At 31.0% G+C, this 24,274-nt stretch overlaps 3 protein-coding genes across 4 annotated transcripts; 2 read left to right on the top strand and 1 right to left on the bottom strand.

Moving 5' to 3' along the window:
- Positions 1-4,122: 4,122 nt before the first annotated feature.
- On the top strand, positions 4,123-5,218 carry LOC109818898 (uncharacterized). The gene is made up of 2 exons (XM_020384437.3): positions 4,123-4,727; positions 4,992-5,218. Exons 1-2 carry the CDS (start codon positions 4,191-4,193, stop codon positions 5,073-5,075), a joined length of 621 nt encoding a protein of 206 aa, XP_020240026.2. The 5' UTR covers positions 4,123-4,190; the 3' UTR covers positions 5,076-5,218.
- Positions 5,219-9,249: 4,031 nt separating this feature from the next.
- LOC109818900 (mitochondrial ribosomal protein L51/S25/CI-B8 family protein) lies at positions 9,250-12,317 on the top strand. Of its 2 annotated transcripts, none has more exons than XM_020384440.3 (4): positions 9,250-9,407; positions 10,949-11,034; positions 11,519-11,625; positions 12,017-12,317. In XM_020384440.3, exons 2-4 carry the CDS (start codon positions 10,955-10,957, stop codon positions 12,187-12,189), a joined length of 360 nt encoding a protein of 119 aa, XP_020240029.1. In that variant the 5' UTR covers positions 9,250-9,407; positions 10,949-10,954; the 3' UTR covers positions 12,190-12,317. The 2 variants fall into 2 exon arrangements, with proteins under 2 accessions (XP_020240029.1, XP_020240030.1); XM_020384441.3 differs by having other exon boundaries at positions 9,267-9,407; positions 10,955-11,034.
- A 1,484-nt stretch (positions 12,318-13,801) lies between these two features.
- Positions 13,802-20,219, bottom strand: LOC109818899 (aspartic proteinase 36). Its single transcript, XM_020384438.3, has 12 exons — positions 19,850-20,219; positions 19,635-19,755; positions 18,161-18,588; positions 17,896-18,052; positions 17,693-17,775; positions 17,512-17,608; positions 17,324-17,396; positions 16,962-17,168; positions 16,654-16,778; positions 16,236-16,337; positions 16,074-16,168; positions 13,802-14,503 (listed from the first exon to the last, which is right to left on the bottom strand). Exons 1-12 carry the CDS (start codon positions 20,212-20,214, stop codon positions 14,332-14,334), a joined length of 2,025 nt encoding a protein of 674 aa, XP_020240027.2. The 5' UTR covers positions 20,215-20,219; the 3' UTR covers positions 13,802-14,331.
- Between the last annotated feature and the right edge of the window lie 4,055 nt (positions 20,220-24,274).

Genomic DNA, 24,274 nt, shown 5'->3' with positions numbered 1-24,274 from the left:
TAGCTTATCTATTTTATCTTTTGATATGTGGAAGAAACTTTGTTGTTCAGAAGAATTCAGACACATGAATCAGAAAACAGTTGGTTTCAACTTCAAAGCTTTTTTAAACGCTTCTTAAGTTCTTATCAATCACCCAATTTGGTAAGATCAAAAACAGAATATTACGCATTTAAATTAGTTTTCACAAGAAAAAAAATCATCTAAATTTCTAGTATTTTATTATACATAAAAAAATTATAATAACCTTATAAAAATAAATAACGTTATACATAAAAAAAATTATAGATATACTCTAACAAGTTTATTCATTATTTTTCAACACATGACAATATGACAAGTTTACATATTTAAGTCCAATATGCTTGAGTGCAAAGACCATTCTTAAACGGTCGAGTCATATTATTCTTGACAGAAGTCGTATTATTTTTATAATAAGTTTTACGATCTATTTTTCTTTTTATAATATATCACTTATTTTCTAATTTAAAAAACTAAAAAAAAAATATTAGAGAAAGTTTCTCAACGGTAAAACCTGAACTTAGTACTTATGATGCGATGGTGGCATGTCCTACATTTCCATGATGTGTTGCAACACCATTATATCTGCAAGGTTCGTTGTCGTAACATAATTCAACTGCTTCTGCGATATGATATCGTTACCCATCCATGGCACATTGACACAACACAACACAAGCTCCTGAAGTTGAAACCATTCCATTTTTATCACCATTTGTTCTTAGTCATGTGGTCCTCAATATGTGCTATATTTTTACTATAATTATTTTGTATTTGAGATCAACAATGTTACAAACACACAAGCAATTTTAGTTTCAAATTCACTGATATATTAATATTATTTTTTGTGACAAATTATTTTAATCACATTCGCTTCAAATATGTATTAGTAAATAATTTGTCATTAGTTATAGAAAGTAAATAATTATTTTGTAATTGTTACTAATATTATAAATTATATTTCGTCACCAATATATTAATAAAATATCTGTGATGAATTGTTATAAACTAAGATACTTCAAATTCTAAGTGACAGAGAATATGTTATTTGTAATAGAAAATAAACGAATATTTAGGTATTTATCACTTATGGTGTAATAATTATGACAACGCGTCATTTGAATTAACTTTCTAACAAATGCTTATACGAGAGAGTAAAAAAAAGTCAATATTTTACATTAATTAAAATCAAGTTTCTATCTCATTCACTATATATATATATATAAAGTTTCTTAATTGCAAAAGCACATGTAAACTTAATAGAGTTTAGTATTAGCGTAAATTATTTAGATATATCACAATTAATAAGAGTTTGACTTGCATTAGATTTTAAGTTTAAATTTTATTATTATAATTATTAGTGTAAAAAACGTATTTTGTGTCTCTATATTTTAAAATAATAATAATAATAATAATAATAATATAGTTATTTAAGAAATAAGAATGATGTGGAAATGAAATATAAATGAGTGAAGTAGAGATGATAATAATTTATAAAGATAAACTAGTCCAACAATTATGTACACATGTGAAATCACTTTTTTTATATATAGATATGAATATACAATTTAACTTTTTTGCTATCAAATTTGTTTTTTCTTGTTTAACAAGTTTTTTTATTAGTGATATGTACGATTTTTATTACTAGTATTTTGGTTCGTTGATTTTCCGTCAAATGTTTTGTGATTCCATGGTTGTAAAACTTCACTCGTTTAATGAATCATTTAATGCTACAATAAAAAGGTTGGATCCGACAGAGTGAATCAAACCAACCACTTTAATTTGGTTTGAATTTCGTGAAAGAAGTCACTAAACAAACCGAAACAAATCTTGTCGAGTAATTTTGATCAGTTTTTTTTTTCTTTTTCCTTAAAAAAATAATATTAAGCGGACCGTTCTGAGTAGGCTCCAGAACTGTGATTAAAAAAAAGAAAAAAGAAAAATATTCAATATTTTGTAGTTAAAAAAGAAATGTTATATTAAAAACACGGTTGTTAAGGCATTTTCACACGGGCCCACAAGTTGGCGGTGGTGCTAGTTGTGTTATGTTGCGTTTCTAATATTTGCATTTTGCAGCGTCAAATTCTTGGGTCTCTGGGAAATTATTGCATGAATCGTGTCGTGGCGTGGGCTTATTGGTTCCATGAAATGGGCCTGGCCCACCTAAGCAAACCAGCTGTACCTGCAACACCAGCTGGCGGTTGGTCCCGCAAAACACCAAATCAGAACCAGCAAAGAAACAGCACTCTACTAACTGCAAAATCATACATAAGTTTAACACATTTAGTAAATAGTTGAAATTTTAGTGTCAAAATTTCAATTAATTTCTGATTATGTGTACGGAATATATTGTTAATAATCTCTAAATCGGTAAAGAAAATTATTTGCGATTATAAATTAGGTTATCCTTATTAAAAAAATTATATTTGCAAAAGCAGTAATAAAGCTAGAAACCAATGCACATTAGCTATATTGAATGTTTAGATGTCACATGCGCCTAATGTCCAAATGGTCCCCCTCCAGACTGGATCATGCGCAATGCCACTGTGCTTTGTTTTTTCTTTTTTGTTTTCATTTCAATAAAAAGAAAGTTTAAAGACTTAATAATTAAAAAGGACGGAGGATCGAAAGAAAATATAACACAATCCAATATATTGAGTAGTTAAGTGGTACATAGAATAAACATAAAATAATTTACTAATTATTAATATTTGTTGAAAAAAATCAATATAACTAAATTGAACTATCTTGTTTTATTATATATATATATATAAATAAATCAGAAGGAATTCACTTACTATTCTACTTAATAATTCATGTTTTACATTAGCTTTTAATTATTTGATATTAAATTAAATGTTCTTAAAGTATAAATTAAATTTATAAATTTTTTTAAAAATTTTAAAAATCATATAGTTATCAAATTTTTTAAATTTGATAAAGATTTCTCTTTTGATAAGGATCAATAGTGACTAGTGTGTTATTTTCAAATTAGGGAATGAAAATATTTTTTAAATTTGAGACAAAAAAACAAACATGATTCAAATTTGAGAAAAAATATTTAACCCATTTAAAATCTATTTGACTTAGTCTATTTAATAAAAAATTAAGTCTAAACTTTTTGATAATTTTTTTAGAATAGTAGATTAAGTCGTAGGATTTTAGAAAAGCCATATGACTTATGAGTTTGACGAATCGGTCTGTTTATAAGCCTTGCATTAGTTTGAATATATACATTAAAATGGTTTGACCTTTTTGAGGAATGTAATCCGCAGAAAATAAAATTTAATATTAATTATTAATTAAAATTGATATTGAGATAGTCATAATCTCTAGAATTTATTATATATATTTAATATTTAATTTCATCACAATTTTTAATCATTAATATTATATTACTCTCAAAAAAACATAAATAATTTTATATAATTAATTATTGTAAGATCGTATTATTTCACAACCGCACTTCTCAATTTAAAGAAACAAATCTCTATAAATGTAATTTTCTTTCATGATTTTAACCATTTTTAATATGACAAGTTCATTCTATGAAAACATATTTCGTAAGCAGATTAATAGGTGAAATTATATTTATAATAAATAGTAAATTAACATGTCAAATTTTGCACTGAAAGATAAAAAAAAAAGAGAGATAGAGAGAGAGAACATGTTCAAGTAAGGTATAACTTGCGTTTTTATTTTTTTTTGGTAAAGAGGTATAACTTGATTTGATCGATTTTCACTCCATCATGTATTTCTTTGTAAGCTTTAAAATTTGTCAATTTTTATTATTTGATTTGAAGTAATTAAGGCAATGGCAATACTTTAAAAAAAAAAAGTCATTCTTAATTAAAAATATTTATGTTAATCGACCGTTTTAGATTTTTTTATGAGGGAAAGAATTAGAAAAATGATAAGAAGATAGAGTGAGAGAAAAGATTTGAAACGCGGTGTAGTCCCACATGGAGACACGTTGATCCAACGGCTAATGGTGGTCCCTGATGAGAAAAACCAGCGGTGACGATGAACGCGCACGTATCTGTTCTAAGGCATCATGAACGACACAGAAGGAAAAGTAGTTAGGTCCTATATAAACCCTTCGCCACATCTCTCATACCATACTCTCTCTCTTTCTCTTATTCACTCATTCACACTCTCCACACTGCGATTCACAGATGGATCGCAACGGTGTCCTCGCTCTCGCATTCCTCTGCATTGTAGTCGCCGGCGTCGGAGGCCAGTCTCCGGCATCAGCGCCCTCCAAGACTCCCGCCCAACCGCCTTCCACGCCCAAATCACCCGCTCCCGCCGCCGCCCCCAAGTCCTCTCCTCCAGCTTCGTCTCCCAAGGCCGCCGCCACCCCCGCCTCCACCCCCGCGGCACCTGCGCCCACCACCAAGCCTCCGGCTGCCTCCCCTCCGGCGGCGACTCCTCCAGCTAAGGCTCCGGCTAGCTCCCCGCCGACGCCTGTTCCGGTGAGCTCTCCCCCTGCTCCTGTTCCGGTGAGCTCTCCCCCTGCGGCTGCTCCCGTGGCGGCGCCGACCACCCCTGTTGCTCCTGCTCCGGCTCCGAGCAAGCACAAGAAGGGTAAGAAGCACAGTGCTCCGGCGCCGTCACCGGCGTTGCTTGGTCCTCCTGCGCCACCGACAGGGGCTCCTGGACCCAGTGAAGATGCTTCTTCCCCTGGACCTGCGTCTTCTGCTAACGATGAGGTATGTTTTGTCTCTTTTTTCTTTTTTCTTTTTTCTACGCTTTTTTTCTACAATGTGCTTCAGATCTACAATTTCTTGTGACAACTCAACTCACTTTAGGGTTTTACTGTAAGTTAACTCAGATGTAACGTTACTGTTGGGCCACGCGCCACCTTTGACGCGTGGATTTGGTTGGGACAACCTTTTACTTTTTAACCCTGGAGGTTTTACTTTGGTTTTGAGTGTGTTCAATTTGGATCTGACATATTTGGTTTGTGTTCTCAGAGTGGGGCAGAGACTATGATGTGCTTGAAGAAGATTCTAGGAGGCTTAGCTTTGGGTTGGGCTACCCTTGTTTTGGTCTTCTAGACAGACCTTTGCCTTTGCTCTTGTATTGTATCATTTATTTCCTTTTTTTCTTTTTCTTTTTTCGACCCTGTTTTGGGTATACATTACATTTATTTACATTGTTACCTTCGGACCTTATTATTCCATTCATGTCCTAGTTATTACTGCTGTTTCGCCTTTTTTTTACAATGTTTTGGATTTAGATCGTTATTGCTCGTTACAACTGCTTGAGGGGATGCTATTGCTGATGGATTTTCTGTTCGTCGTCGATTACTGCAACTAATTACACCTGCCATTCTTAAAATATGGATTATGAACTTTTTTTAACTCTATAAAATCGATAATGTATACACTTTTTAATTATCTCATTTTTAGGTGACGTGGGATTAAGTTCTTTTATTTCAGTTCATCTCACATCTGCCAGCGATTGAGATTTGGAATTTAAATTATACCTCAAAATTTAATTATGTTTGGATTTTCTATTAAAATGGATACTGCAAATCTTAATGTGATTTATATATTAATGATGTAATTAAAGTTAGGGATTCTTAATTTCCGATTCATACCGACAACAATAAACATACATGTTTCCTTTTACGATTCACTTGCATTTATTTTTTTTTCTTGTCTATATTTATCTTCGAATTATATTTAGAGGAGTGCTACCGACATAAGAAATTATTAGGTGCTTCATTACTATGTATTTATTTCTTGTCTAGTTTCAATAGTCTTGATTAATAATCACGAGATATATTTAAGTGTTTTAATTTATTAAAAAAGTAAAGTTATTTGATTACATGTTATAAAAAAATTAGAAGAAATTATACGTAGTTTAGAATCACTTAATATTTTCCCCTCAAGAAAAAAAAATCACTTAATATTTATTTTAGCAACACATTTTCTTAAATGTATTTATTTCCGTCGATTAAATTATAAAATTAGAAAAAGTTATTAAACAGTGTATGAAATTTATTAAATTTTGTTTTAATTTTAACAAATTAAAGAGTATATTTAAAAGAATAGGTTAGAAAATTTCTTTTACTTATCACTTTTATATTTTATCTCTTTGAATCCATTCTTGGTCACACCTTTATGCGGTGGAAATTGATTCTTGGACACATTTTGGATGTCCACGCCATGAAAAAGATTGAAGATTTACCTTCATGCGGTGGAAAATGATGCCTGGACACATCTCGGATATCCATGCCTTGAAAAATAGAAAAAGAAATAAAAAAAAATTAATGAGAAGCGATGATGAAATATTAATTTTTTTCCTTAAATACATTTTTTAATAATTAAATTTTTTAAAAAATTATAAAATTTGGTGAGTGAGATCTTACGTCCACTATAAAATTTTATAATTTATTAAAAATTATAAAATTTAGATACAATAAGTGGGAATTTTTTTCTTTTTAAATCAATTTTGTATTAAATTTATACCTATTTTGTTAAGATGTTATCAAAATATATATTAGTAATAATTGTTCAGATTATCGAGTTATTTTGCTATCAGACATTTATTATATTATATAGATGTTCAGTTTCGTAAATCTCATGTTCTAGATATTTTTGATATTAAAATATAAATTTTATCTAATATAATTTTACAAAATTAATTTGTAAGTTGAGTTTTACAATTTATTTAATAAACTTTTTATTATAGTTAATAGTTTTTAATTTATTTTAATTAATAAAAATATATATTAAAAATAAATTACAGTTTTGATTTCTTTATTTTTATTAATTTATAATTTTGATATTTTTATTTTAAAATAAAGATATTTAGTCTTTTATTTAATAAAATATGATATTTTAATTTTTTTATCAATTTGATAATTATTAATCATTAAATTTTGATGTTATTTAATGATTTGTAACTATTAAATAATATAATATTTAATGACATGACATACATGAATAAAAAATAAAAAATAGTATACAAAAAATCTTTGTTTATATTTATTTTTTATGAATGATTAATATTTATTTTATTAATAAATAGTATATATATATATATTATTTTTAAATATCATATTATTAATATTACTTAAATATGAATAAATATTAAAATTTAGCAGATTAGTAAATGTTAATATGATGAAAGAACTAAAATTTCATATTTTAAGATTAGAAAAATTAAATATTTTTATTTTAAAATAAAAGATTAAAATTATAAATTGATAAAAATAGAAGGTGAAAGTATAATTTTATATATATATATATATAAAAAGTACTAGAGTGTCTACTCCTGCAAAGATTGTTTATTTTGTCATTGAGTGATTAACCATCGCGTTAATGCCATCTGCACCACTCCTGCAACTGTTTGTATCTATTGCAACTGTCTCCTTCTAATTACCATCATTATAACACCAAACCACCAACCTCTCATTACTATGATTCTTTGGAAACTTAAAATAAATAATAATAATAATAATAATATATCATACGGCGTATATGTTTTTAATTAAGTTAAATTGACGCATGTTCTATCACTAATTAAGAGACGTAACATTATATTTATAAATAAAATATTAAACTTTATAATGAAAGCATTTTAAAGAGCTTCTTTTCGATGAGAGTTTTTATAAATTTATTTAACTATAATTTAGTTTTTATCTATCATATTTATTTATAAATTAAATTTTAATTAAACAAATTTTTAATATTAAAAGTAATTTTATATCATAATATAAATTATTTATTATAATTTAAAATATAATTATATATTAAAAAATATCTATTTATATAATTTTAAATATATTTTATAAATTTAAATATAATATTTATTTTTATTTAAATATAGTATTCATTTATACAAATTTTATTTATACTTAAGAAAATTTGGAACTCCCATGTTAACTGTTAAGGCATGCAAATGAGATACGATTGGTAAGAAAAACGATGTGATTCCTGACTTGGGTGATGGTTGTGGCGACACCGCGTAGTGGCAATCAAAGGTGGTGGGTGTGGGAGGAGAATGAACTCTTGTACAGTGTTTGAGAATTAAAAGCTTTTGGTTTGGTTGCTATGACAATAAAGAATCATGGGTTCTTGAATATAGATAGATAACAAATTAAGTACCAAGGAGGAAAAAAATTTGAATGTTGAGAAAGTGAGATATGTTAGACCTAGTATGTAAAATACTAACTTATGATGAGTTAATATATTTAGTCACATTCACTCACTTTGACATCTATATTATTGTTTTTTTTTTTATCTATACACATACTAATATTTTAGTATGTACAATACATAAATTTAATGATCATATATAACTAAAATTTGAAATAAATTATATATATAAATAAATATTATGTTTGAATATATAAATTATATTTAAATTTTAAATAAGTAGATATTTTAAATAATTAATTATATTTTAAATTTATGATAAATAATTTATATTTAATATAAAATTATTTTTACTTTTTAATAATTTATTTTAAAATATTAAAATTTAATTAATAAATAACTATGATAAATAAAACATGAATTAGATATAAAGTTAAAAAAATCTTAAAAATTTCATTCTCAAAGAAAAATTTCTAAAAGCATTCCCATATAATATAGTCGTTTGGATTTTATATAGTGTTGATTTAAAACAAATTATATATATATAAACAAAATATAAATTATATTTAAATTTGAATATGTAGATTTTTTTATATATATAAATTATTTTATGATAAAATAATTTATATTATAACATAATTTTTTTATAGTCTATTTAATATATTAAAATTTAATTTATAAATAATCGTAAAAAATAAAGTCAAATTAGATATAAAATCAAAAAAATTATAAAAATTGTCAAAATATTATTACACATAATAATCATTTATATTTTATATATAAAAGTTGATTAAATTAAAATTAAAATTTTATTTAATAAATTAGATTGGGTGGGACTTTCAACACTAAAAACCAATACACAACCCAAGAAAACATCTTATTTAATTGACTTAAGTTGAATTATGTAGGATAGGTATCATAGTATGCCGGGACATTTAACAAATGTCAAAGTATAGGTATGAAAATATGTAAATAAAATAGAATTAGGAAATGTTTAAAAATAATTTTCACAAAAAGTGACTATGTATTTGGGAATCACGTACGGTCAGCATATAAAAAGTAACTCAGTCTTAGCCGTTGGATAAAGATCAAACAGTAAGATTTTTATGGACTAGGCCGGGTGTATCAATGTTGAACGCACCGAATCCAAACCCGCGCGAATGGGTTTAAGTGTTTTGGATCACTTTAGGGTTTAATTTTCCCATTTTCCTTCCAGCTGAGGTACTTCCCGCCGGCCACCGCACGCGACGGAATCGAAAGGTTACTATCCACTTAACGCCGGTAATTCCCTCTTTTGTTGAATTAAACATACATATTTGCAATTGAATCTATGGTTGTAATTTAGATTTCTGGTCGTGTTAGAATGTGAAGCTGAGAAAGCTGAAAATCCATTTAACGCGTGGTTTACAAATCATGATTCTGGAATTGAACTTGTGAATATCATTGAGCAACAAACCCATCCAACTCTCGTATTTTTTTAAACAGTATTTTTCTGTTCTCTATGTATGGTTTCAGAAAGAGGATTTCTTTAGAACCTTGTACTGGACCCGAATCCAAGAGCTTAAGCTTGCATATATTTCAGATTTCCTTGAACTTTGAAATGAAATTTTGGATTTTAAGCTGAAAGTTATAGATTCTGGCATGCACAGGTTTGTTGACTCGTCATGATTATTTTTCAAGAGATTTGGTAGTTTGGTGTATGTACGTGCTCTTGCTGAATTGGAGGAAATGTTCTTTCTTTCTTTACCTGCTTCTGTGGATGAAGAAGGCTAAATATTTTTTTTTGGTTGAACATTTTAGTTTTTGATCGGCTAAACCTGCGAGTTTGAAGTTCTTTCCACAATGGCGTTCTAAATTATTGAATATTTACAGTTTTTAACTGCCAATTTGATTTGAAAACTTGCCACGTGATTTCAACTCAAATCATTTGGGATTTAATGCTGGGATCTCATAACTGTACTTGGTTTCCTTCTGAGTTCCATATAATTCTTCCATAAGATTCCAGATTTCAAAGAAATCAACCATATGATTACTACCTACAAGTTTGACTGTGTTAGGATTTTTTACCACATTATTATGGTTTTCTCTTACATTTTGTCACAAACAAACTGAACATTTCTCTTGCAATTTTTTCATGTCAAGATATTCATTTTTTTTTAATGATAGGACAAGGATAAATTAGTTGGTTCAGTTTCAAGAACTTCGATAAAGTAGTTGAATAAAGTAGCCTTATTTCATAAATGATGCATGTCTTTATTTGACTCTCCTGGTTTAACAGAATTCTCTGTATATACATTATATACGCCTCCCTTATTTCTTGTGTATTGCTTCTGTAATTGTAATTCTATGTTTTAACTCTATGAGACCATGACTAAGTGACTTAGAGTCTTTATTAGTGTTTATTTTTCTTCTTTATTCTTAATTACTAATTTATTTAATGTGATGTTTCAATTATTATCATATTTCTACATGAGAAATGTTATTTTTTTTTAATTTATATTCTTTTATCTTTTTTTTTTCCCTCTCCATTTATTCATTTTAAAATTATTTAGGCAAGTAACCACCAACATTGAAAAAACACAGGGTGGGTTAATATTTACAACCCATTTCCAAAAGTCTCCTTTTTGGCAGGTTGGTGGGTCAAGGTGGGCTAACTTGCCTTGCTAATGTCAATTATAGTTAATTTGCCTTCATTTCCTTGAGACACTCTCACTCACATTTGCAGAAGATTATGATTCCTCCCGAGTTTCATATTGGCAATTTGCAAAATTTAATTCACATCACATTTCTCTGAAGCCTCTTTTCTTTTTCTATTTTTAAAGGATCAGATGGCTTTGCGAGGGGTTTGGCAACTTAACAAGCTGATTGTCAGCTATTGCGACTGGGGTGGAAGTAGCAGAGGTATAAGGTACAAATACAGTCTTACATTCTTACTGTGCCTTCAATTTAATGAAGTTTTTATGCCTATATTCATATTTTTTATTGGGAACAATGAAGTTTTTATTTTTATATTTTAGGTATCTAGTTTTATAGGTTATCTAAATTTCTATAGTGCTCTTTATTTGTTTAAAACATTGCGAATTTGTAATCAATCTCTGAAGGCATATTTGTGAGTTTTGGAAGGATGGAGTGGAGTAGTTCATAAATGTTCTTGCTATTGTGGTGCTTTTGCAAACATCTTAGGTTTATATTTTATTTTTTGGGTGCCTTATTGGCTGTTACTTCATGCCAATCATAATCTTCTATCAATTCAGTTAGAGAAAATTTTAAATCAACTGGACTTCTTGATAACCACATTTCTCCTTTTGATGGCCTTGCATTATACCTACTATTGAAGGCTTGGAACCAGAATGTTTGAGTGGATTCTCACATTAGTTTTAAATATTTGACAGGGCATTTATGGAGTCTCATTTGCCAGCGTTCAAGGAGAAGAATCCTCAATTAGAAGTGGTTACTGAACTCATTCGTGGTCAACATCCACATCTGAAGGGTTTTTACCGTGAGATTCTTGTGCTCTTTTTGTGCTTTTGTTATTAAGTTTTCGTAGTTGTAATTGATGATTCTCCTATGCATAATGTTGCTTGGGACTCAATGCTGGGTCATGAAAAGAAACAAAAAGTTTAGTTCTATATTGTTACAATGGATGAGTTTTTGGACACGCTAGGCAAGATAGGATTAGAAACAAAGGAATGCACAGAGAGAAAATTAGGATAGCATCTATCTTGAAAAAAGATTGTACAATCTCTTAGGGGGTTTGGGTGCGGGTGGCGAAGTTCAATATGGTGACTGACCTTATGGTGTCATTTTCACATTTTGTATTATGTAGCCGATCCCACCTAGTGGTAATCTGTTTTCTTTGTTGTGATTGATGATTCTCCTATGAAATGCAGAGAACAAGAATCAGCGAGTGATATGTGTGAAGAATATGGATCCGGAAGATGTACTTATGCATGCAACCAGGCTAAGGAATGCATTGGGAAGGAAGGTAGTGAAATTGAGGACAAGACACGTAACCAAACACCCTAGTGTGCAAGGTACTTGGACAACTGCAGTGGAGTATTAAGATAGAAAACCAGGTGTATGAGAAAGTTCCTTTTCTTTTGGTGAATTAATCACTTTGTGAACTAGTGGGTATAAGCTCTCATGTATCTGGCACAGTTTCCAGTTTTTCAATAATTTTTTATTTAGGTATGCATTGTTTGCATCCCAATGATGAATTTGATTGTTAAGGCCAAGTAGTCACTGGTTCCACAGGTTAAGGGTATGACTGGCATTTCGCATGGTTGTGAAATCTGATGTTTGACATTTTGGCCATTATTTTTACAAATCATTGTGAAGAATCCATACTACTGACGCTTTTGCACGAGTAACTTGTAGTCGAGGCTAAATTTTTGGTATTTGTCCCACTAAGCATGCCAAAAAATGTGACTAAACCTAACACAACTGTATTCTCCGATCAGTTGATTATGTTGGCCGAGTTAAGCTGACTGCAAAACAATGATTTCCTTGTTGATTAGGCAATTTTTCTAAGGGAAGGAATTTGTTCCACAGTGGTAAAGAAGTTTTTAAGTTATTCCAGAAAACACTTGTAATGAAATTTGACCAAATATGTTGAGAAGATAAACTGAATTATACGTAACCATTGAAATTAAATGAAAGTAATTGGATAATAATAGTAAAGAATCAATAAATAAATATATAAAGTTGTAAGAAGCTTGAAAGTAAGGAATGAAAGAAAATAGGGATTTATTTTTGATTTTTGTGTTAAAGTCCTTTACAATGTGTTGTACATTTTGATATTTATTTGTGTCTTTCTCAACTCGCCTTTACAATAATGTTAGACCATGACTAATAACAGTATTGGAGGTAACTGCCATATCAACAAACTTGGGTACAAAAAATAGTGATCGGCTAATCCACTTAAAATGTCTTAGCTGGACATCTCAAACACATCCTATCTTCTAGGGAGGTGGGTATTTTCATCTTCATTTCATTTCCCTTGGACGAGTGTGACTTTAAATGTGCACCTTCCACCCTTGATTCGCAACAAAATTGCTCGATTTGATCTTGAACCCTTTTCCTAAGAGTTTAATGGATATGTACTTACGGTTTAAATGATCAACTAATTAGATATAAATTTTAATATAACTTTTAGGGTAATTATTAATAAAATTAGTAAATTTACAATATATAGTGATTTGCGTGTAAAAAAAGCTTTACTTTGTTAGTGCATATACTTTTTTTTTTCTCTACCTGGAATATAGAAAGCAATTACATAGCTGCTTTTTATCTGTTTTACTTTGTTAAACTTCGTGTATCCATTATATTCCATTGCAACAATTGAATGTCTTAGGAATACGGTATGCTTCTAGAAGTTTTAGGGACTTTTTCTCATAATCTAGGCCCTTAGAACTATTTTACATAACAAGTAAACCCTTTAATTGATTCTTCAAAATTATACACCGTAACATTTAGCTTTCAAATACTTTTAGTTACAGAAATTAAAATTAATCCATCACGAGCAAATCATAAATGAGAGCATGCTCTCACGAGAGGAATTAACTTTCCTTTCATTTCTAGCATAGGGCACACTTATTAGATATGTCCCTAAATTTGTGGGACAAAAAAATATATTTAAGTCTAACTTCAAATATAATCTTAAAGACACAAATGAAGACACTCACAAACACATATGTACAAGATTAGAAATGCCATTTATATCGAAATGGCAGATTGTTTTATCTTTTCCAACTATTCATTTTAGGCAGATGAGTAGCAATAAGCCTACTTTGAAACTTGTCAGAAAAATACAAGAATGAAGTGGAATAATTTCTTAGACATTGTCTCCTATTGAGAAGAGTAGAAACAGAAAATAAGAACATAAGTCAGTAAAATAATAACAACTGAAATGAAATGTAAAAAATTACAATTACAATATATGAAATTGTATTTCAACCTTATGCTGCCACCCTCTGATTCATCTGTATATAACAATATTCACAAACAAAATTGTGTTTACAGATGATGACATATCTAGACAAATCTTTATGTACCTCTATCAGGGTTCAATGATCGCCGAATATTGTGACAACCTGATTTCTTTGAAACAAAAAACTTGATCATTTGACTGGCTACGGTTTGCATAAATTGCTCTCTTGATAGCAGTTAAATATGCTACTGACAGAAGCAGTAGCATGAACTTAGCTCATAGTGGCTGAAGTTCTTGCTCGGGAACAGCCCCATCCACCGGCTTGTATGGATGCATGTTCTGCTGTCTTTTTTTCCAGATTAAGAACGTTCCTAACATGGACAATCCTAGAAGCAACGCGACCAGAACAACTAAACTCACGACCAAGAAATATTGCTGCCACCAACTTCTGCATCATTATACACGTGTTAAAATATCTGAAGTGGTTATATAGATAAGGTGAATTCAATAATGAGATAATTTTAGATTGGCACTGGTTACCAAGGGCATTCGGTTCAATATTATAAAACTTCTCTCTTAATGCAAGGTTGCTTGGATCATGTTACAAAATTTAACTTTGAACAATGCCCTTGCACATGCCAATTCTATGGAATGCCTACCTAGGAATTTCTCATTACTCATTATACCCATAAGAATTTCTACTAAAAAAGTATGCATCATACACATCTGTTGTTAAAATGATAGCATGTGGCAAAAAATACAGCAATATATTGCCAAGACCAATAAGCCTACAGCAACGGAGAGAGAGAGAGATAGAAAATTCCTAAAGTTAGCTTTCCAGGGGAAGAGAATATTCTGTTTATAAAGACTACCACAACCACCAAAGCCAGAAGAAAAGACATCATTCTCGAAAAAGTCACAGGACAAAGAAGACCTAATCACCTTTAGCTAAAGCCTAGCCCTAATCATAAATAAATAAAATCTGAAGGACTGAGCAGTAGGTGACTTTAAACAGAATAATGTGTTATCTAATACGAGGACATATGATAGAGATAATCCACTTCACTTATCGTGACAAAAATTTCAAAGCTTATTTATCTCATAAATTTTCCAATAACTAAACTAATAGAGTTATAATGTTATAAACTATCAGATTAAAATTAAAGTTCCAACTAATTACATTTCATTTTATCTCTCAACTATATATAGAAAAAGGCAAACAATAATGTCACAAACACCAGGACAGTAAAACCCAAATAGGGATAAAGCACAGAATAGACAGGTACATAAATTAGTCGAAATCCATATAATATGCACAGGCATATCCAGAAATAGCATGAGAGGTAAGGGTACATCTTTTGCATTTGGTTTACATGTATGGTCAAAATTAATCCTCTTAGGCTCTTACTTGATACGACTTATATTATGTGTGCTTGGGTGGGTAAATTTGAATACATGAATACGATTACATAAATATATACAGGCAAGGAAACACCAACAAACTAATTTACATGAAAAGAAATATACAATTGTCCAGTGTGTTAAATATAAAACATGTACAAAAAAGTCTCTTAATACTTTTATATTTATGAGTACTATTCAGACTGTTTTGATGTGTTTCATAGCTCTCCATCCTTATATCCAATACATATTCTCTAAGCCATATCTCTTTTATCTCACTTTTGTATTCCTTTCACAAAAGTATCTTTCAACTCTTATGCAGGCACATCCTATTTTCTAGTTAGAAGGAAAGACAACATAAAAAAGTAAAAGGACAGTATCTAAAATCCAAACACAAAAATGTTTTCATAGCATCAAATTAAGAGAGTAATTTGTTGTAACAAGCACCCAAACTATGCATTTGCAAAATATTAGACATGCACAACATAAAGCATGAATTATGTTGAATTAATCCATTAAACCAACCACCGCAAATACAATATAACAACAAATACATAAGGTATTGAACATATAACATTCCAAATTTAAGGCCTTTTCTATTTCAAGAAAAAACTTACTTTAATGGGGGCTCAACACTCCAATCAACCAACTTATAATTTCCAAAGGTACCAGGCAGTTGCATGCGATGTTCAGCAAGCCGGGCAATTATACTCTGCATAGAAAGTCACCATCAGATGGGCAGCCTTCATAAAAATGTAGATGCACAAATGTCAACTTACCATTGCAGTAGTGTTAGAAATGTGATGGGCATATGGTTTTGGGGTTATGGCCCATTTACTGAGGGAATCATTTCCATTAGATGTAAGATTCAGTAAGTGAACCTGCAAACATCCATCATAAAGTAACAAAAAACACATTAGCAGTGTAAATTTGTTGAAAATGGATAGTTTGTTTGGATACTTTGGAAAGCTATCACCACAAATTATTAGAGCCTTAAACTTCTGTCCTCAACCAAAATCCCCAACCTATCCTAATTCCTAACCACCCAGGCTAGCCATGTTATACATGTATATTTTTAATCAAACACTTTAACTTCACTAAAATCGTTAATAGAAAGTACACCAAAAAAAATTGTTAATAACTTAAATATAGAATTATGCAACAAATATTCATGAAATATAGTAATCATTGTCTAACCTGGGAAGTATTAACATCTAACCCATGAGCAAAGTGTCCAGCCAATTCTGTAATCCGAGGCTTCAAATCCACGTAACTGATGTTAAATGAAATTACAACCGTTATTTGGGCAATTTTGACTTCACCTGTGTATGAGTTTATTAAAGTATATTAGGCATATATACATAAAAGAGAAATTGTACTAATTACTGAGACATAAAAAGCATGACGAAATATGTTGTGATATATACAACTTTTGATATGATCCATGTTAACACACAAAGTCTCCGTTTATTCTTCTAAACACATTAAGACCAACAGTTTGATACCTATAGGAGCTTTATGTTGTGACACAGATGGAGCAATTGAAGGCTCTAATGCTTCAGTTGAATTTCCTACTCCTGAATTTGTAGGTGATGGTGATGGGGCAACAGATAACTGTAATCTTTCCCACAATTCTGCACAGTTTGTTTTCCAGAAACCAACTTTTGTCTGTTCACGATCATACATTACAAGAGTGTTTCGGACAATGATACCTGTGCAAACAAATATGACATGGGGATGGTCATTAAAGAATTGCAGAAACCTATAACACAGAAGCTAGCCATGTAATAGAAAATTAGGAGAATAAGACTTCACACCAAGTATAAAGCATGAAATGGATAAAGTTCCCAAAAATTAAATAAGTTACCTCCCAACAGAGTAGTTGGATCCTTTCCATTTTGGAAAACCCCCAAACAATATGCACCTCGTACTTTTGAATGCTTCACATAGAAGGTCCCCATGAAAAGTAGGGATTATTGAATCAGTAACATTTGATAAACAACGGCATCAACATGTAAACAAACCTAAAGATACTAGTGGTCTTATATAACTAACCCGGAACATGTAGTTTTCAGGTGACAGTGAGTACTTTTGACCATTTCCAAATACCATATCAACCACAGGAAAACTTTTAGAGAATTCAGAGACATCACTGAAACACAAGTAAACCCAAGCTGTTAATTAAACTGTAATAAATGAAGGATGTGAACATTCTTAATTAGTGAAGCAGACATACATTCCAGCACCAAAAAAACATATATCATTATAATTTGGATCTGGACCATTGATTTGCTTGAAAGATTGAAGTTCCTTCAAAATCTGCAAGACAAATAAGTACATAATCAGAGCCATCTGGTCTATAAAATGCACTTTTGTTGATAAAACTTTGCGTTGGAAAAACAAGAAATTAAATGCAAGAATATTTATGAAAGAACTTACCGCATCTTTAAATTCAAGAAATGCCACTTCTGGTAAGTAAGCATAAGTTGTACCACTATCCAAGACAGTTCCATGTTTCCCATCAAAAACATCTGAGCGTAGAGGTAGTCGCTTCCCCGCAACATGTATCTCCTTCAAATCAATATTGTAATATGGACTGTCGCCACCCCGAAACTAGAGTAAATGTGTGAGATTAATAAAATGCATTTGTTAAGAAAATGCATTACATCTCATGTCCACAAGATAAGAATTTTGAAATACACACCTACGAACAGGATCTGAATATGCGAAGACCATGTCTGATGGGGGAGATAAGCCACCGAGAACCATTGCACCGCCACCAACATCCATTCCGCCATAGCATAGTGAGAATGAATCACTTATTACATTTTTGTCAACAAGTTGATCCATGATACTAAGATCTCCGCGGCCCAAACCCATGATGCCATCAGCATGTTGACTATAAAGATCACCAGTCTCAACATTTTCACAGCCAAAAACAGCACGCTGTGGAGCAAGCTCACTCTGATTTCCAAAGGATATGACATCCTCACCAAGGACGCCACTGCTTGTACTCATTTCAGCATACTGTCTCTCATACACACACTGCATCCTGTCACCATCACAATTGCAATCAATTGTACATTTGACAGGTTGATAAGTGCTTGAAGATTCTGGCTGAAACTTTGGATCCTGTTAAGATAAAGTGGATAGACTTACACACATAGATACAAGAAGTTTTAAACAAAATTATTCTTTTACATCTCTTTGGGTCATGTTAAAACAAAATTGAAAAAAAATCCAATCCACTTGACATAACTTGGATGGGTAACAACTTAAACATGCAAAGGTACAACAAGTTTTAAACGAAGTCATTCTTTTACATCTCCTTTATATGAGAATGATTGTATTAGAAACTTGACCGAGGCATCTACTGCATTAATAGGGATGGAAATCAAGTTGGTTAGAGCAATGTTTGCAAAGCCTTAGCATTGCCTACTAGATGATGATATAGACATTTTTTTAGGCCTACAACTTCAAGGTCTCAAATGGACATGGACCTCAAATCAATTTTTTTTGTATTGTTTATAAAATCAATAAATACTTCCATCTTAAACTAAATATAAATATAATACACTATCTCTCAGACACAAATGTCCTCGTGCTAACCTAACTAGGTCTTTTCAATGTCATAAATATAACCTTAACCAAGCAAAGCTGAAAGCTAAAATGTGTTGCCACTTGCGAGCTTCTTTCCAACCCCTAACTACTACACTAAGGGTGTGTAGTGTGCTTGCTATTAAACATGGAAAACAGAAGAATGAAACGAAGAAAGTATTCCATTATCAGTATCAAGACTTCATCATATCCAAATATCCTATTAATCTTCACTCCCTAATTGACACCTTTCCATTTTTACTCTCAACAATAACATGTTGGCTTGTAGCGCATCAATACTCACAAAATCCCATACCACAAACCAAACTGTCGAATCCTATGACACCCTAGGCACGCATTTTCACAATCACGAGTCATAAACTCATAATCATATCCACAACATAACAAAAGTTCTTTTCACATAATTTAATTTTCGCTTTCCACTTGCAACAAATAACAAACGAACTTAACTAACGCAAGGATCCATCTAAAAAAAGTAACAAATAATCAACCTAAACACACATCATTCAGATACGTAACATTATTATTACGAACGCAAAAATAGCACAATGAAGCAGTACCTGGTGCCTGCCACATTGTTCGCAACTGGAGCAAGGAACATACGTAACAGTGCTCCCCGTGTCAACAATAAGTGCAAACATTTGAGGAGGAGTACCGATCCAAAGCCGCGTCGTGTAATACCTAAACCATTAAATTCCGCACATAAATCTCGAATTTGATTAAAATGAAAGAAATGAAAAATGAAGTGCGTGAAACGACGACGTAAGGTGTTTACCCGTTGAGCAGGAGATCATCGTGGAGTCTCATGCGCGCGTTAGGGTGGCGTTTAGACTCGGATCCGTGGAGTTGGCGACGTGGATCAAGTGCTGACATGGAAGAATTCGGTGCGGAGAGGTACAACGGAAGGACCATGGCAGGGCGAGAGCCATGGTTGCGGTTACGAAGGAGCTCGGAGTCGCCGGCAACGTCAATGAGGTGGAGGATTAGGGAGAGCGTGGTGCAAATGAGGTAAGTTGGTGCCCGCGCCATGAGTTGCTGACTCGGGCTCGTGCAACGAGTCGGGATCCAAGTTATGGAACGAGAGAGAAACGGAAGGATGGTGGACAGTGTCTCTGTAAAGGAAAGGAAAGGTGATAACATTAATATTAATTGAATTCAGTTATACTTTTAAGTATTTCAAATTTAGCTATTTACTTTTTTTGGTTTTTTTATTTACATATCTTTTTTTATCAGTTAGAAAGAGACGTATATGCATTTTAATGATTATTTGTTTAATTTTTTTATTTTATATTTTTAGTCAAATAATAAGAGTTAGATTTTTATAGAGTGCGTACTACTATAAGGGGAAAAATTAATGCAAAGGACTAGTTCAATTTTTTGGCCATAATAAATAATAATAATAATAAATTATTAAAATAAATTAATTAAAAAATAATTTATCAAAATAAATTGTTTTGACCACGTAGGAGAGAGGGAACAGAAAACGTCATTCCATTTGACACTTTCTGCATGATTGAACAATGAACACAAAACGTTAACATGGTTGACGTTTTATGCACATGCAGCAAGGATGAACAGGGATCATGCAGGGATGAACAGTAAACAACAAAAAAAAATGTCATTATAATTGATGTTTTCAGCACATGAAACTTAAAGTTGCATCACTTCTCTAACTACGCATGAAGGTGAATTCATCATCCTTGACTACCCGTGAAGGTTCTCGGTAGAAGTTTTATTATATATAGATGAAGGAACTCTTCTTTTCATTGTGCATTCCGTAACTCTTCGGTTTACATTTTCATTTCGCAACTCTCTAGTTCATTTTGCATATTTGTATTTCTTGATTCTGCATATTTCTACTTTCATTTTCAAATTGTCTTTCATTTACTTATTAATGGTAGTAGAATTAACAATGACGAAGGTTATATTTTTACGGATGACACGAAAACAATTCGTATAAATCGTGGATTAAATTTTGAATCCTTAAAGAAAAAAATTCATGCTAAGTTGAAATTGCATTATAATCAAATTGTTTCTAACATCACTTATAGGTATTTAAAATCTCCGAATCATATTTTTTATCTAGTTGGAGAAATTGCATACGATGAAGATGTTGTGCGCATGCTTGATAGTTTTGAACAGTAAAGTTAGAAGACTATGGTAGAATTATATATTAATGTTGATATTGTTAGCACATCTTCTTTTTCTTTACAAGATTTAACTACAATAGAAGAAACGCATCAACCTCCAATTTTAACACATTCAAATGTAATGAGTAATCACCGTAACAATTGAAAAAACTCCAGTTTTTAAATTTCAATTTAACAAACAAATTAATTAATTTCAATTAAATTATATTTTATACCACTTAAGAAAGTTAATTCCAAATTAAAATTATAACTAATGATAAAAAAAAAATTCACAAAAATTTCACATCAACAAATTTATATCCTAAAAATATATATGAAACAAATCAAATATTCTTATTATTATTAGAATCAACTTAAAATTAAACATAACAAATTCTAAACCATAAAACAAAATATTCTTATATTATTAAATCATTATTATATAATTATAATCATACAAACAATGATATTAATACTTTATTTTAATTAACAACACATTTATTTTTACATGCATAAAATTATAATCATCACCAAATTTTCCACATACAACAATCCTAAACTTAAAAATATACATCAAATTAACAACATAAACATTATAAATATTATTACTATAAATAAATTAATACTATAATTAAATAAATATCAAATAAAAATTACATAAATTATTAATATACCTTTCCTTTTCTCCTTTTCTTTCTCTTCTCTTCTTTCTCTTTCTTTTTCTTTCTTCTTCTTCCTTCTTCGCTCTTCACTCTTGTCACTCTCCCTCAACAATGCCTCTCCCAGTCACCCTCAATTCCTTTTAAAGTGAAGAAAACCTCTTCCCGAGAGAACCACGTTAAAGTAAAGAATAGCCTCTTCCCGAGAGAACCACGCTGCAAACACAACATGCAGTGAACTCGTCAGCCTGGCTGACATTTTTGGCTTACAAGGAAGACGTCAACTCAGGTGACGCTTCCTTCATTTTTTGAGTCAAACTTCACTGCAACCCCTGCCAACCACTGCCATTCCATGCATGCAACAACTGAACCACTACCACTCTTGCATGCAACAGATGACACAGAAACTATTTTCGTCAAACAACAAAGACTCGTCAGCTAACCCAGCATTTTTTGAATGCACGCATGTCTGCACCACTGGTGACGCCTTTCGAACTCACCACCAATGTTGGCGTCTTTTATACCTTATGTGGCAAAAATTATTTATTTTAGTAATTTATTTTTTATTTAATTTATTTCAGATATTTTAATTTTTTTTTTGTTTATTCTGAATTTTAAGCTAACTAGTTCTCATAACATGATGTTCGATGAACCAAATTTGGATTCCTACTTGAAGAGGTATTTACATTAGTGTTTTTAACAAAATTGTTTAAGAAAAAAGTGCTTGTAAGAAAAATAAAAAATTAACTAACATCCATTAAGTTTTTTTTTTTTTGATGATCAGATCCATTAAGTTTTTAATATAGGTAAAAGGAAAGTTTTGAAATAACTAAGAAAAATATGATCAAATATTTGTTAGTAGGTAATTGCTAATTAACATTTCATATAATTATTAATTAAAATTATTAAGTGTTTGTTTTTAATATATGTAAAAGTTGAATAGAACTTCTTTTGATAAAAATAAGTTAATCTGATTTTGTGGATACATTGCGAGCACTTTGATTTATATGGAAGTAACCATCACCATACGTTAAAAGAGGAAGGTGGAAATCCACTCTTTTTGTTGAGTATGCATGAAGTGAAGAAGTATAAATATTCTGCTAGTGCTAGCTGAATTATCGAACAAACAAGCCAAATTATACTTCAACGCCATTATTTGTTGTGTGTCAAACTGTCAAGGTTCGGGCATTGAATGCGCACCTAGTAAGATGGATAATCCTTAAGTATCAGCAAAGTATTATATTTATTAACTTGCTAATCTTTTTTTTATTATTTACAAAAGATGAATATTTTTAATTGATGGACGAAACTTAATTCTTTTCAATACCTAAAAATCACCAAGTGAAATTTACTTTTTCAACATCTTAGAATAGTGGATTTAAGTCTTACTCAACCATACAAAACCTACTTGTAAGGTGAGGATTACACTCCACTTATATATGCTATTTAGTTGCTTAATCTCAATTCTAATAAACACTTATTTTCAGTGTCTACACTAATGCTCACTCCTGCTTCTGACATGTCAGTAGCATTAGGAATGTGTATCACTAAATCTTCATTAGTCCTAGATGGCCGCCTTTCAGGAGGATGTTGCAAATAAAAAGTTCTTATCAAATCCGTAAATTGCAAGTGCTCAAGGCCAATTTCATCGAAACTCAAGTGGGATCTATTGAAATAGTCAAAATAACGAATCGTAAGCGTTATAAATAAGGGGATGTCATCATTGGATCTGTTCTGGAAGAACTTATCAAAGAGACTTTGAAGAAGAGAAAAAGGAAATTAGTTTTCAAGTAACAACAAATCTATTATTATAGAACCCAGCAATGCCTTTGTCAAAAAATTTCTATTATAATTTATGCAAAAGAGCTCAAACATAAAATTGGAATCCACAAAGATCATCTTTATCAATTCAACTTTGTTGAACTCTTCAAGGGTGTTTGAATAAAAGCGATGAAAATGGGGCTCACCTCTTCTATGTAACGATTCCAGCTACCAGAAGTTGTTTGGGTTCTTCGAAGAAAGGCTTTGCAATAATTGAGTTTGTATCTTTCCATGTCACTGAGATGAGGATGGTTGTGGTGAAAAGGGCCTATAGAAACAACCATTGGAGTGTACGCATCTTCTTTGTGTCTGTGAATACAAAATATTACTTTGTAGATGCAACGCTCCAGTATCGTGTCAATGTCTATCACCTTCATCATTTCAAATGTATCATCATCATCTTCAGAAAGGTGAGAGTTACTTTCCACTTATATACTCTTTAATTGCCTTATCTCTAATTAATGTGGGACTTGAGTTTTTTCCAATACACCCCCTTACGTCCAGCACTATTGGGCTTGGTACGTGGATAAATGGTGGGTGACCTTTTTGAATGATCTAGGATTGGCAAGACATGATTTTTTCTCAATACAC

This window comes from Cajanus cajan, chromosome 5, assembly GCF_000230855.2.
Source record: "Cajanus cajan strain Asha chromosome 5, NIPB_CcT2T_4, whole genome shotgun sequence".
In the NCBI taxonomy this organism is placed as follows: domain Eukaryota; kingdom Viridiplantae; phylum Streptophyta; class Magnoliopsida; order Fabales; family Fabaceae; genus Cajanus; species Cajanus cajan.
The sequence above is the reverse complement of the archived record's forward strand: the minus strand, read 5'-3'. Positions and strand labels throughout refer to the sequence as shown.